A 13,222-nucleotide genomic window follows, 5' to 3' on the forward strand; every position below is an offset into this window, starting at 1 on the left:
AAGGGTCTAGCTTTGTTGTTGAAGGAGCTCAAATGGAACCGCAGACATGATTTTTGTTATGTTATATTCTCTACACCTGTACTGGAGACCAACTGAAACATGATCTGTGTGGGGTCGCCAGGGACAGCAGCTGCACACCCCTGGAGCGCAAGACTGGTGGGGTGAGACGCCAGGGGAAGGGGGGGGTGGTTAAGTAATCACATGGCGTACTTGATGCAGGGAATTTCACTTGAGTGTAACCTTTAATTCATCAAAGATTAAAAATGGTGAAGAGCAACAGAAGGTGAGAAAGAGAGAGGGAGAGTGTGAGAGAGAAAGAGAGAGTGTAATGTACAACATCATATATACACTGCAGCTTGGACTGCATCTAGAGTTGAGGACCAGTCCTAAGAGGTGACTTCTTTTATAAGGGTCAAGTCATACAATCAAGGGACAAAGAGAAGAGGTCGGGGTGTTGTACGTTTCACGATACTTTGGGGGGAAAGCCTTTTTTCTCTCTCAACATGAACTAAAATCGGTTTTTAAAAACTACAGTTTGCTGCCAAGCCAGCGTATCTCAGTGTGAAACAGTATTATTACAGTATGTTTACAGTTTTTTTAAGGTGTACAGTACAGAAAAAAGTCCTACAATCTACTGCACAGGCCTCCCATAAGATGTCTGTTCACAGCCGATAACCTGGTACCTGTGGGACTGAGTATATAGCATCCAAGTTACAGCAATTATACCACACCAGAGTCCATGAGTCTATTTAGCCTCCAAACATGAACCAAAATATTGTTTTCCCCCATGCCCTACCCCCCCCAACCCCCCCCGCCCCCCACCCCAACCCCCACCAACTTTAAGGGGAGGACCCGGGCACATATCCCCCAAACTCACTGTAAACGAGACAGCAACTTTGGTTACAGTTTTTGTTTTTATTTTTTGTGTAGGTTTTTCTTTTCATTAAAAAAGTCCTTCCCGCGGGGCAGCACAACGCTCTCTCCTAGGCCAGGGTCCCGATCTACTCCTCTCGTCCGTGCTAGTTGATCTTTTTTCGTTTTCAGACTTTTTAAATCCACGGCTACTTCATGAAATTCCTTCTTTAGTGAGAAGTGGGGTGGGGTAGAAGGGGCAGACAGTGGAATCCGAGGTTATTTTTGCATAAATTAAAAAAAGGACAGTCAGTTTTGCTCTTAGTTCTCTCCACTCGCACGCAACAGACACACAAAACAAAAGAAAAGAAAGGGGGTTCTGGGAACGGAAAGAGACGGAGCTGAAAGCCCACGGCTGTCATGACTGGCCGATCAGAAACAGTACGTCACAGATCACGTGGGACACCAGCGAGTTCATGAGGGGGGACACGGAGATGTCCAGTAGCCGCGACTCGTACAGCGTGAACTCCGAGTGGTTCTCCTCCACCTTGGCCAGGGCATGCATGGCCCGGGCCGCCCGCCGCATCATGTCCACGCTGGTGGGCTCAAAGTGGGGGCCGCCCTGCATGTGCAGCAGGGAGCTCTGGCTCTGCTGGTACTGGGTGGCCGCCAAGCTGTCCTCCAGGAAGCCCAGCAGGTTCCCCACGCTGCCCTTCTGCACGGCGATGGCGCGCGCCGCCAGGCTGTCCCCCTGGGCCAGGTTGGCCAGCAGGACCACCGCCATCTCCCGGCAGACGGCCACCTTGCGCTCCCCGACGAGGCGCACCAACATGCCGTACAGCTTCTCCAGGCGGCTAAAGGGCGGCGTGGCCAGAATGAGGTCGACGTTGTTGTCTTGGATGCTGAGCTTGCTGAGGGTCTCGAGGACCAGTCTCTGGGGGGACAGCGCCCCGTGGGGCCCCAGGGAGGGGAAGGGGTCCAGGGCCTCGGCCGAGGGGCACACGGCCCAGTGGAGGAGGCCGTCCAGCAGGGGCAGGCAGATGCTCTCCGGGTAGACGGAGAGGTCCAGCTGGCCGGAGATGTTGGCCATGGTGACCAGGCAGTTCTCGCGCAGCGCCTCCAGGCAGTCCCACCACCACTCGTCCCGCTCGCAGCTCACGCCCTCGTCCTCCTCGTCCTCCTTCTCGTAGGTGACGGGCGCCTGCTTGCGCTCGGGGTGCCGGTGGTGGAGCAGCAGCAGGCGTCCGAGCAGCAGCAGCAGACCCGGGTGTTTGGACATCTCCAGGTCGTTGCCGGGCACGAAGGACAGGCTGCGCAGGACGTTGGACACGCAGACGCAGCGGCGGGACAGCGAGTCCTGCCAGTCCAACAGCGTGCTCAGGGGCGTCTCGTCCTTGCTGTGCGGCTCGTCCTCCAGGATCGTGAGGTGGCGGCGGCCGTACTGCTCGGGGTTGATGCCGAACGGGAACTTGCCGTCCTCCCGCCGTTCCCCGGCGACGCGCACCGCGCCCTCCGTCACCGAGCCCGGCCGGGCCAACAGCACGTCGTCGATGGTGGCGGTGACCGGGGCGCTGGCGGGCCTCTCGGCGGGGGCCTGTTGGGACGCAGACGACGACCGGGGCTGGGGCTCCTCCCCCTCCTCCTCCTCCTCCTCCCCTTGCTCCTCCTCCGCCTCGCCGGCCTTGGCTTTCTCCGGGTCTTCGGTCACCATCTCGGGCACGCCGACCTTTTTCCTGCTCTCGGCGGCCGGCGTCGTCGGTTTCCGCTGATTGAGGGGGTCCGCCCGTCTCTCGAAGTGAGTCTGGATGTGCTCCGTGGTGTCGCCCCCTCCGATGCTCCAGTGGAGCAGGCCGCTGTCGAAGCTCTGCCGCCGGCCAAACTTGGTGGAGCGCCCCCCCAGGAACGGGTCTTTCTTCCGCACCACCTTGATGGGGAGCTTGTCGAACTTGCTGGCCTGCTTGGGCTTCTCCTGGGGCGGGCCGGGGTCCTGGGCCGAGCTGGAGCTGCCTGGCTCCTTAGAGGAGGAAGACGGTCCTTCCCTGTCCTCCTCCTCCTCCTCCTCCTCCTCGTCCTCCTCCGACGCAGACTTCTCCTTCTGCGAGCTCTCCTCCTTCTCCTGCTTGACCTGGACCAGTGACGGGACGTCCACGCTGATCTTCTCGTCCTCCTCGTCCTCGTCCTCCTCGCCCTCCTCCATGTCCTGGGCTTGTTGCTCGGGACCCTCCTCGTCGGAGCTGTCTTCGTCGGCGGCGTCGGGGTCGATGAGGGTGCGCTGCCCGGGGTCTCCCACCTCGTACTCCTTCAGGATGCCGAAGATCTCGATGAGGCAGCGCCTGAAGTACTCCACCACCAGCTCCAGGAAACCAGGCAGCTGGAACAGCATTGGAGAAGACATCGGTCAGAGGTTCCCATCACTATCAAGTGTTTGAGGTCACATTCCACCTCAATCACCTCGACGGCCATTACCAGGCTACGTACAGAGAATACTGGTCAAGTGTGTGCTGTTTACTACACAAGCTTCAAGGATATGACGTCAACCCTCTAACCACTAACGGTGTTGTGTTGGCGTGACTCACCTGGCAGAGGTTGAAAGTGGAGATGCTGTTGTCATCATACAGTAGAATATTAATGGTGTCCAAGGCCCAAGTGCTTTCAGCTAGTAAGCCTGATTTTAGGGACATCATCACTCGCCAAGCTTCTGGTGTGCCTGTGACATACAGCAGAGAATGGTGTGAGTGTGTATGTGTGTGTATATGTGTGTGTGTGCCTCATCTCACGAGACGACATGATTTTTAAAGCGAGGCGACGTCGCCCGTACCGATGTCTTTCATGGTGAGCCGTCTGCGGGGCTTGAGGAGGGGCTGCGAGGCCTCCACGGACCCCGGGGGGAACGCCACATCCCTCCTGATCAGGGGAGGCTGCACAGGGGCCTGGCCGATGTGCGAAGCGGGCACCGGGGGTCCGGCTTTCTGCATCTTGATGCCCGAGTGCATGTAGGGGGACTTGCTGGGCGACGTCCTGCTCTCCATGGGCCGGGGCATGGGCGCGGGGCTGGACACCTGTGGAATGTGGTTCTGGGAGGACTGGTAGTTGGACTGCAGGGGTCTGGACATGGGCGGTCCCGGGGGGCCCCCGGGCCCGTAGGGGGGCTGCCGCTGGTTGACGTGGCCGGGCCACGGGCCCTCGTGGTTCATGCGCTGGTCGGCGGGCATCATCTCCTCGGAGCGGTTCATGCCGTGGTAGCCGGGGCCCTGGCCCGGTACCGGGGGGCCCTGGCGGTTAGGGTAGTTGGGGTAGCCCATCTCGTTGCGGCCCTGCCACATGGGTCCCTGGGGGCCGTCGGGGGCCGACTGCATGGGGCTGCCCATCATCTGAGGAGGCATGGGGGACTGGGAGTTGGGCCCCCCGGAGGCCGGCCCCCGTTCTCGGCCGAAGGGGAAGGGGAACTGGTTCTGCGGGCCCGGAGGCCGGCGCTCCCCTCCTGGGTAGGCGTTGTACTGGTTGTACATGTCCTGCTGGCCCTGGGGGCCGGAGGGCTGGGGCCCCGGCTGCGGCTGGCCGCTGAAGGGAACGTTGTACATCTCCCCCTCGTGGCGCTTGGCAGGAGGGCCGTAGCCCCCGTCCACTGGCCGCTTGTAGTTCTGGAAACACACGGGACCGAGTGTTCAAACATCAAATGCACTCACAACTCAAATACATTAGTTATCTTCTAAACAACAATAATCAGTCATAATGTTAACTATTAATAATATATAAATATATATATATGAATCATAGTGATGATATAAAAAATACACAACGGCATCACTGTTTGAATTGTTTTTAGTAGCCTTTTGCGAGGTCTACTGAGCAGCACTGGGTGGGCAGCAAGCAATGGACAAAATGTTCTCACCGGTTGTTGCTGTGGATACATTCCTGGCTGCTGATTGGGGTAAGGGCCACTAGGGGGTACTCCTTGGCCAGGGTACTGATTACCATAGGAATCATGCCTGGAACCAACCAACAAACAGCAACCATCACACACATGAATATTCATAATGAAAACATATCAAGAGAAAAGCTTCATTATTTAATTCCTGGACTGGGAGCTGCAGGTGTGTGTGTGTCCTGCTTGGTCGGAACTCGGTACTGACCGTTGCTGCTGTGGGGGTCGGCTGGGAGAGTACATCCCTGTGTCGGCACCAGAGGGCATCATGTTGGGCTGGGGCGCTGCAGGGCCCATGCTGGCGTCTGGGCCCATCCCCGGCTCCTGTCTGCAGGCGAACAGAACCGAGGGAGAGGGGGTCAGAGGTCTGGACGTGGAGGGGTGGGCGACCACCAGCGCGCACCCAGGGGCTCTGGTGGCTGTGAGAGAGTCGGTACACTGAGACAGACCGGTGTGCCTCTAGGTGTGCGGTATTGTGGGGATGGTGGAGGGGAGGGGGGGGGTCTTACCTCCTGTCGTATCCTGGTCCGTAGGGGTACTGCTGTCTCTGGCCCATCTGAATGTTCCCCATGGGTCCTGGGGGCCCCCGGTTGAACTGCTCCGCCATGCCGCTGTTGGGGCCCGGGCCTGGAGTCATGAACGGCTCTCCAGCTGCAAACACGAACACACACACACACACACACACACACACACACACACACACACACACACACACACACACACACGGGTTAAAGACCTTGCACCGTCTCAGTGTCGATGGCTTTATGTTGATACTAATCCACAGTTACACTGGCTAAGCCAGCAGGAGCCAGCGCTTACCTTTCCTCATGCCGCTGAAGGGGTCCTTGTTGGGCTCGTAGGGCCCCCCCATACGGCCCATCATCTCCGGCCCCGCCATCCCGGGCTGGTAGCCCGAGTTGGGGGTCAGGGCGTTCCGTCGGGCGAAGGCAGGGTCGCCCCCGTCAGCAAAGGGGTCCTGCAGGTTCACGCTACTCCTGAGAGAAGACCACAGGGAGCAAAAGGAGACCGTTAAGCAGTTTCATTGCGGTGGTCAAATGTTGCGTCTCCTTCGGATGACAAGAACATCAATATTGATGTGTGCGTATGAACGTGTCCTCGGTTGTGGGGGGAGGGGGGTGTCACTGGGACGTACCTGACCCCTGGCATGGGGGGCATCTGGCTGTGAGGGGTGGAGGCTGGGGTGGGGGGCTTCAAGTCTCCCCCCTCCGCCATGGAACTACTGGTGGACTGGGGCGTCTGGGGGCCTTGCAGAGATCCGGAGCCGGCTGCAACGACGGAACACGCACGTTATGCACAACACATACGCTACGCACAACACACACGCTACGCACAACACACACGCTACGCACAACACACACGTTACGCACAACACACACGCTACGCACAACACACACGCTACGCACAACACACACGTTACGCACAACACACACGCTACGCACAACACACACGCTACGCACAACACACACGCTACGCACAACACACACGTTACGCACAACACACACACTACGCACAACACACACGCTACGCACAACACACACGCTACGCACAACACACACGCTACGCACAACACACACGCTACGCACAACACACGCTACGCACAACACACACGTTACGCACAACAAACACGCTACGCACAACACACACGCTACGCACAACACACACGCTACGCACAACACACACGCTACGCACAACACACACGCTACGCACAACACACGCTACGCACAACACACACGTTACGCACAACAAACACGCTACGCACAACACACACGCTACGCACAACACACGCTACGCACAACACACACGCTACGCACAACACACGTTACGCACAACACACACGCTACGCACAACACACACGCTACGCACAACACACACGCTACGCACAACACACACGTTACGCACAACAGACACGTTACGCACAACACACACGTTACACACGACAAGCCGCTGGACCAAATCCGACTTTAGACGCAAGCGCACACACCCAGGCTGTGTAATAGGGAAGACCGTCTTCCCATCTTCCCCCCGGGGCATGAAGGCTTCTGTAGCGAGGCGAGATCAACCCCGCGTCGGGACGCACGCCACTTTCTGGCGAGCCGAAATCCCCCCTGGTGCGTCGCACTGAGGAGCGCAGCTTGACTCGAGCAGGGTGGCTTTGTGTACACACAGGGAGCGAAGCGGCGAATCCCTTCAGCCCAACTCCCCATGCCAGCCTCCGACCCCCCCCCCCCTTGCTCACTCAACCCCACCCGCACTGGCGTCCGCGATGGAGACGGCGGGAAACAAGCAATCATCGAAAATCTGCCAGTCGACTACGTGTCCGAGATAGAGAGATGGAGAGAGAAACGCGTGTGTGTGTGTGTGTACCGCCATGTGTGAGGGCGTGTTTATTTGGGTGGCGTGGTGGCGCTGGTCCTTAGCCCCGGCTCAGGACTTCTCACTATTAGCACGCCTGTCTGATGACTCATGTGTTCCAGTCATTAACTGGCACGCGCGCACACACACACACGCCAGGCAGGGGTCAATGCCAGGTCACAGTTATTCACATTTTCTCACTTCGCCCTGTCACTCGCTCGCTCTCCCTCTCTCTCACGGCACATGCACATCAGCCCTCCCCCTCCCTCCCTCCCTCCCTCCCTCTGGGCAGGGATTTCCCTTCTACAGATGATAGCAGGGGGGGGGGGGGGGGGGAATCTCACGAAGGAAAAAAAAAAAAGACAGAGCGAGGGAGGGAAAAAAAAAAAGTGTGTGACTTTACACACACACACGCACACACACACACACACACACACACAACCCACCCCCTTTTTTCCCCATTCATCATTTTCTGGCTCAGCACTAATCTCCAGGGGAGTGTTGCCTGTGAAGCCCTGGGCGGCTGGGCCAAGCATCAGGCATCACGCCCTGTGTAGTACTACTAAGGAAGGGGAGGGGGGCGCGGGCAGTAACAGATGAGACACCCCCCTCCTCCCCCCTCCCACACGGTTTCCATATTGAGGGGGAGTGCAAGTTGCAAGCCAGCAGACAGAGGATTGGTTCTCCGAAGCACGGAGGATTTCCCCTCGCGTAAATCCAACCCCCCCCCCCACCCCCACCCCCGCCTCCCTGGCATGACTCGGAGCCCCGGCCCCGTTAGCGGGGGCCTTGGCCAGGCGGCGCGGCAGCACATGGCTGGGCTTGGCACACTCCCACCACGCAGGGAGGTGAGAGGGGCTCGCCTTTCCAAAACCAAAAAAGCTTCCAGGCAAGAACACGCAACCTACTCTCCCTCCCTCCCTCCCTCCCTCCCAACCAAACGGGGGAAGCTGGTTCTCTGCTCACTGGGAAGGACCCCTGTACCTCATGCAGGGAGCCTGGGAGTGGGACACCCCCCTCAAGACTAGACTGTGCTCTATGAACAAATTTCTGAGCTGACCGGATATTAGTACGCTGAGGGCAGAGACGGCCGAGCTAAGACCAACAGCGACGAAAGGACAAGTCGATTCCGGCGCGAAGCTTCGCAAATGCCAGCGAGTATTCCCCCGGATGCGCTCGCAAGGTCCCGAGGACGCGCCGGGCCGGGCAAGGCGCGCGAACACACACACACACACACACACACGCACACACGCACACACGCACACAAACGACTTACAGCTGTGTCACTATCATTTACAGTTAGCTCTCCACCGGCCAAAATCAGCAGTGATTTACAGAGGCAGGCAGCTTATATAGATGACAGACGGTGGCGTAAGATTGCCTTTTAACATCACAATTAATAGGATCCGATAAAATATACAAGTTTATGGACGCATTGTAGGGTGGCAAGGAAGAGAAGAGCAGTAGTTGTGATGAATAGAACACTAACCACCACAACCAAATATGGAGGAAAATAAAACGGCCTGAATTCCAATATGTAACTCAGTTTGACTGGGGGTAGACCATGTCCTGGGGGTTCGGGGGGTGGGGAAGGGGTCGGGGGGGGTACTGACCTGGGCTGGGAGGCTGGACCTTTGCCTGGTGCTTCTTGTCCGTATTGAAGATGTCCGGGGGCGGGTCTTCCCCGCGTTCGATCTTGCACTCGAAGGCGTACAGACACTGGATGTACTGCTTCTTGAGCGAGCTGGCGGCGCTGCTGGACGTGCCCACGTTCAGGTTGGTGGCCAACTCTCGCCACTTCTTGTTCTTGTTCACCTGGTTGGAGTGGAGGGGGGCGGGGGGGGGCAGAGTGCTTACTAAACCAGACCCCACACACTCATGGGTATGCAAGTAGAACTCAACGGGCGGGCTAGATGAAACGACATGGAGATATATCCAGGTGAACACACGCACGCACAGTACAAAGAGCAAGCCAGCCAGCAGCCGCCCACCTGTGTGAGGCCTCCTATCTCCTTGACGGACACGTAGAGCCTGAACAGGTCCAGGGGCTTGCGGCCCACGGCCGGGAGGTTGTTCATGCCCATGGCTTTCTCCTCGGCGAAGGCCAGGTAGCGGTCCACCCACATCTTCCTCTCCGGCTCGGGGCCCAGCTCGTACAGGCGCGTGATCTTCTCGTTGGTGGTCGTGGAAGAGCTCGACTTCTGCAGGGAGGAGAAGACGGGGGACGGTGGGGGGGGGGAGTGGGGGGGGTTAGAGGTCAGAAGGAGCCCGTTTCGTTCTCAAACACCAGGTGGCGCCTCGCGCTCACGGGAGCGGTCAGTGCTGTGGCTGGCTTACCTTTTTCGTTTCAGGTTTGGGGGTCCCTTCCACTTTGTTGTTCATCTTCTGGGCAGGGTTGAGCTTCACGTCCATGGCGAACTCTGGACTGGGGGCCATGCCTGGACGAGCAGAGGGGAAGAAACGGTCAGAAACCTCCTAGACCAAACTCTTCGTAGTTAGTCGCTCATAAAAACCGCATGGTCTCCCATGTGAAACCCACCATCCAGCCCTATAGCCCACAGCTGGGGTATCCTACCCACTCACCGGGGGTGTTGTTGGGCATGTTGCCTCCCATGGGGTAGGGCCCTCCCTGGTTCATCATGCCCTGCATACTGTTCATTCCCGGCCCGTACGGGGAGCCCGTTCCCATCATGCCCTGGGGCATGTTGGGGTAGCCCGGCGGCCTGAAGGACGAAGAGGAACAAATATTAAACAGCTACACAGAACAGCGGTGTTTCAGAAGGGGATTCTATTTACATACTATTACTCAGATTATGTAAAAAAAAATCGTCCGAACGGGCTGAGACTCTGGGTCTTAGCGCTTCAAATGTTCCTCCATCTTCATCTCTCCTTCATACGTCATCTCCTTCCACTGCACCATTTCTCCATTCTCTCTCTCTCTCTCTCTCTCTCTCATCTTCCTCGGTACCTGCCTGCCTTACCTCCTCCGAGCCCACCTGCGCGCGTCTCTCTCTGCGCCTGAGCTGAAATCCTGACTGAGTGCGAGTGGTCGACTCACAGCCTGCATCACTGATCTCATCCCTCTCTCGTCTCATCCCCAGTGAAGTCATCCTTCATCCGCCTCTCTAAGCTGCTGATGCTGCAGGCTTGCTCTTCCGCCAGAGCTCTGCCTACGAGCGGCAAAGGCCGCGCGACGAACGTCGAGGGCCGCGCGCGCTTAAACACACACACACGGCAAAGGAGACGACAATTAACGGCCGTGCGTCTCCGAGGACGGCAGGCCCTTGACGCTGCTTTGCCCTCGTCCCCTCGTCCCCTCCTTGGACGCGGATCCCCGACGGGCGGGCCTACCTGTTGTGCACGGAGTTGGAGGGGTGGTGCATGGGGGTGCCGGCCTCCTTCCTGGTCATGACCGGAGGGGGGCACATCCCCGAGGCCACCTGCGGGGGCATGGCGCCCATGTTGGGGCCCATCCCGGGGCCGTAGGGCCGTGCGCCCATCTGCCCGGGGCCCATCCTGCCGGGGGGCATGCCCGCGTAGGGGGCCCCGCCCGCCTGGCCCGGCATGGGGTTCATGGAGCCGCCCATGCCTGGACCGGGGTAGCCGGTGGCGTTGGGCATGCCGCTGTAGCCAGGCTGTCTCGGGTAACCTGGGGGGGAGGGAGGGAGGGAGAGAGAGAGAGAGAGAGAGCGAGAGAGCGAGAGAGAGAGAGAGCGAGAGGTCAAAAACAACCGCAGTCATTGGTCCAGGTCATTCTTGACAGAATACATTGAGGCTTTTTATTAGACTTAATATTCCATCAGACATTGAAAAAAGACGACGGCTATTTCAATCCCTCAGCCAACAATTCAATTGAGACACCCACTGAAGAATGTTGTATAATGGATCCTGATACAATATTAATTGAGGGGGAGGTTTTTCATTCAAACAGAAAGAGCAGCGGTGAACCTTGAGGTCACTCCCGTGGTGAATTCAAAACCTCGCCTCAATCATAAAAACTGCGCTGTGAGGAGTTTCGGTGGTCCGGCTATATTAAGCTCAGCCGGGGTGCCTGGGGGGGGGCTGGGGGGGGGGGGGCCTGGGGGGGGCCTGCGTGTGGATATGACTGATCGCGCTACTTCAAAGCCGTGGAAAATAAGCCCTCTGAGGCTCAGATATTCCACAAGTTCATACATCTATATTGAAAAGCGATGCCTCAAAGGCTCGACTGTATTCAGGCAACCTGAGAAAACAGATTGTGACGGTCCGTAGACGACGATGGAGAATGCTTTTAAGAGAGCGTTCCACCGATGATCAAGTGGCGCAAGTCTGCTACAGCAGTGGCACTCGTCTGGAGTCTGTAGACTCGTCTGGAATCTGTAGACTCGTCTGTAGTCTGTAGATGAACGCATGACCACTCTAACGGTTCCCGCTTCCCCCTCCCCTCCGCCCTCTGGGGGCCCTGAGGCGGTACCTTGTGGTCCGTACTGGCCGCTTTGAGGCCCATAGTTGCCCATCGAATTATTCTGGGGGTAGCTGGGACCCATCCCGGCATGCATCTGGCCTCCCGATGACTGGCGTGGGGATAAGGCAGAGCCAGGCTGGGGCGACACGTAGGGAGGCATCTGTGGGTTCCGCATGTACACTGCACAGAGAGAGAGAGAGAGAGAGAGAGAGAGAGAGAGAGAGGAGAGAAAGTAGTTATTACGTGTTATGTATTACGTTGTCATATAAATCTTACAGCATCCAGTTACCTTCCAAATCTAAACTTTAACATGTATATATATACTGAGAGTGTTAAGTGTCCATCGTCCACACTCACCCCTGTCCTGGCCCATGGGTGACTGATTCATGGAAGAGTGCAGGATTCCATCTGACTGGACACTGGGAGGCCTCGGGGGCATCTGGTTCCCTGCACAGCATCCAAGAGACGGTCAGAAACACACCTTGCTGGACCACACGACTGTACGACACAGCTGACTGAGAAACGGATTTCCGCATTACAACTACATCTGTACGATGGACTTGGAAGTGCATGGTTGGAGTTTACTGGTTCTCCCTCTGCTTATATTGTCTAACGTCAGGCTAGGTTTATCGCTGTTGATGACCGTAAACAGAGGACCGCAGACTGGACCTGATTCTGGCTCTTCTCTGCGTTACTAGAGGGCGCCGTTTCCCCCATAAGCCCCTTCGCCACTCACCCGGCACGGCAGCGGGGGACAGGGGCCCGGAGCGGGAGGGCGTGACGCTGGCGGGGGAGCCCACGGGGGAGGGCGAGGGCCCGCGGATGCCCGGCAGGTGGGGCGAGGTGTGGGGGGAGAAGGGCGACTGGGCGGGGTTGCTCTGCTCGCCCTGGCTGCTGGACACGCCCGAGGTGCTGACCCCGGGGCTCAGGGCTCCTTCCGTCCCCGTGGGTAGGTCGTCGATGGAGCCCGACAGGTCCTGGACCAACAGGAGAGAGAGCGCGAGGACACGATTGAGAACACGGATTTATCTGAAAACACAAATGTGGTTATAACCCGGCAATGGACGCCACCGATGCTGGTTACAGTGGGTTTTATCGTACAAAAACATACTATGAGGAAACGGGAACACCCACACACCGGCTTCACTTGCACAACAATCTCAAATTTAATAAACAACATTTCGGTACATGGCCTTCATGTTACCTGAAGATCTTCTTCAGATATGGTGAAGAAGGTCATGTATCCACACATTGAATTCATTGAGCAAGTGAAGGGTGTCCTGTTTCCTCATAGAACGCATCTGCTCCACCTACACACCTGTCACTGAGATTTAGTTCAGGTGCGCAAGACAAATTAAATTATCCGCCACACAAAAACATGACGGCAAACGTTCCATTCTGTACATGCTCAATTATATCCATGTTGCCAGGGCGACCGGGCCCCAGCCAAGCAAAGACATTAGAAACACACCACGTCACTTTAATGACGCCGTGTGATCTAAACTGGAGAGAACGTTTGGCTCATGTGGACCCTCTTTGTGAAGTGAAAAATGATATGAAACATTAATCCGGCGATAGAGAGAAATTAATTGGCTCTGGGGCGGACGGGCTCTGGGCACCGCTGCCGT

General features: G+C 57.4%; 1 protein-coding gene across 1 annotated transcript in view; it reads right to left on the reverse strand.

The window, feature by feature from the left end:
- Positions 1-851: 851 nt before the first annotated feature.
- Positions 852-13,222, reverse strand: part of arid1ab (AT-rich interactive domain 1Ab) — a 37,796-nt gene continuing 25,425 nt past the window's right edge. The window contains exons 5-20 of the mRNA XM_084455420.1: positions 12,331-12,571; positions 11,952-12,041; positions 11,604-11,774; positions 10,502-10,799; positions 9,734-9,873; positions 9,488-9,588; positions 9,142-9,351; positions 8,764-8,965; positions 5,931-6,063; positions 5,597-5,772; positions 5,287-5,428; positions 4,986-5,105; positions 4,745-4,841; positions 3,671-4,493; positions 3,429-3,559; positions 852-3,223 (exon numbers count right to left, since the gene is read on the reverse strand). Coding sequence (XP_084311546.1) covers positions 1,271-3,223; positions 3,429-3,559; positions 3,671-4,493; positions 4,745-4,841; positions 4,986-5,105; positions 5,287-5,428; positions 5,597-5,772; positions 5,931-6,063; positions 8,764-8,965; positions 9,142-9,351; positions 9,488-9,588; positions 9,734-9,873; positions 10,502-10,799; positions 11,604-11,774; positions 11,952-12,041; positions 12,331-12,571 — 5,028 coding nt within the window. The 3' untranslated portion in view covers positions 852-1,270. The remainder of the gene's footprint in view (positions 3,224-3,428; positions 3,560-3,670; positions 4,494-4,744; positions 4,842-4,985; positions 5,106-5,286; positions 5,429-5,596; positions 5,773-5,930; positions 6,064-8,763; positions 8,966-9,141; positions 9,352-9,487; positions 9,589-9,733; positions 9,874-10,501; positions 10,800-11,603; positions 11,775-11,951; positions 12,042-12,330; positions 12,572-13,222) is intronic.

The sequence above is a fragment of the Borostomias antarcticus genome, assembly GCF_949987555.1.
Source record: "Borostomias antarcticus genome assembly, chromosome: 21".
NCBI lineage: Eukaryota > Metazoa > Chordata > Actinopteri > Stomiiformes > Stomiidae > Borostomias > Borostomias antarcticus.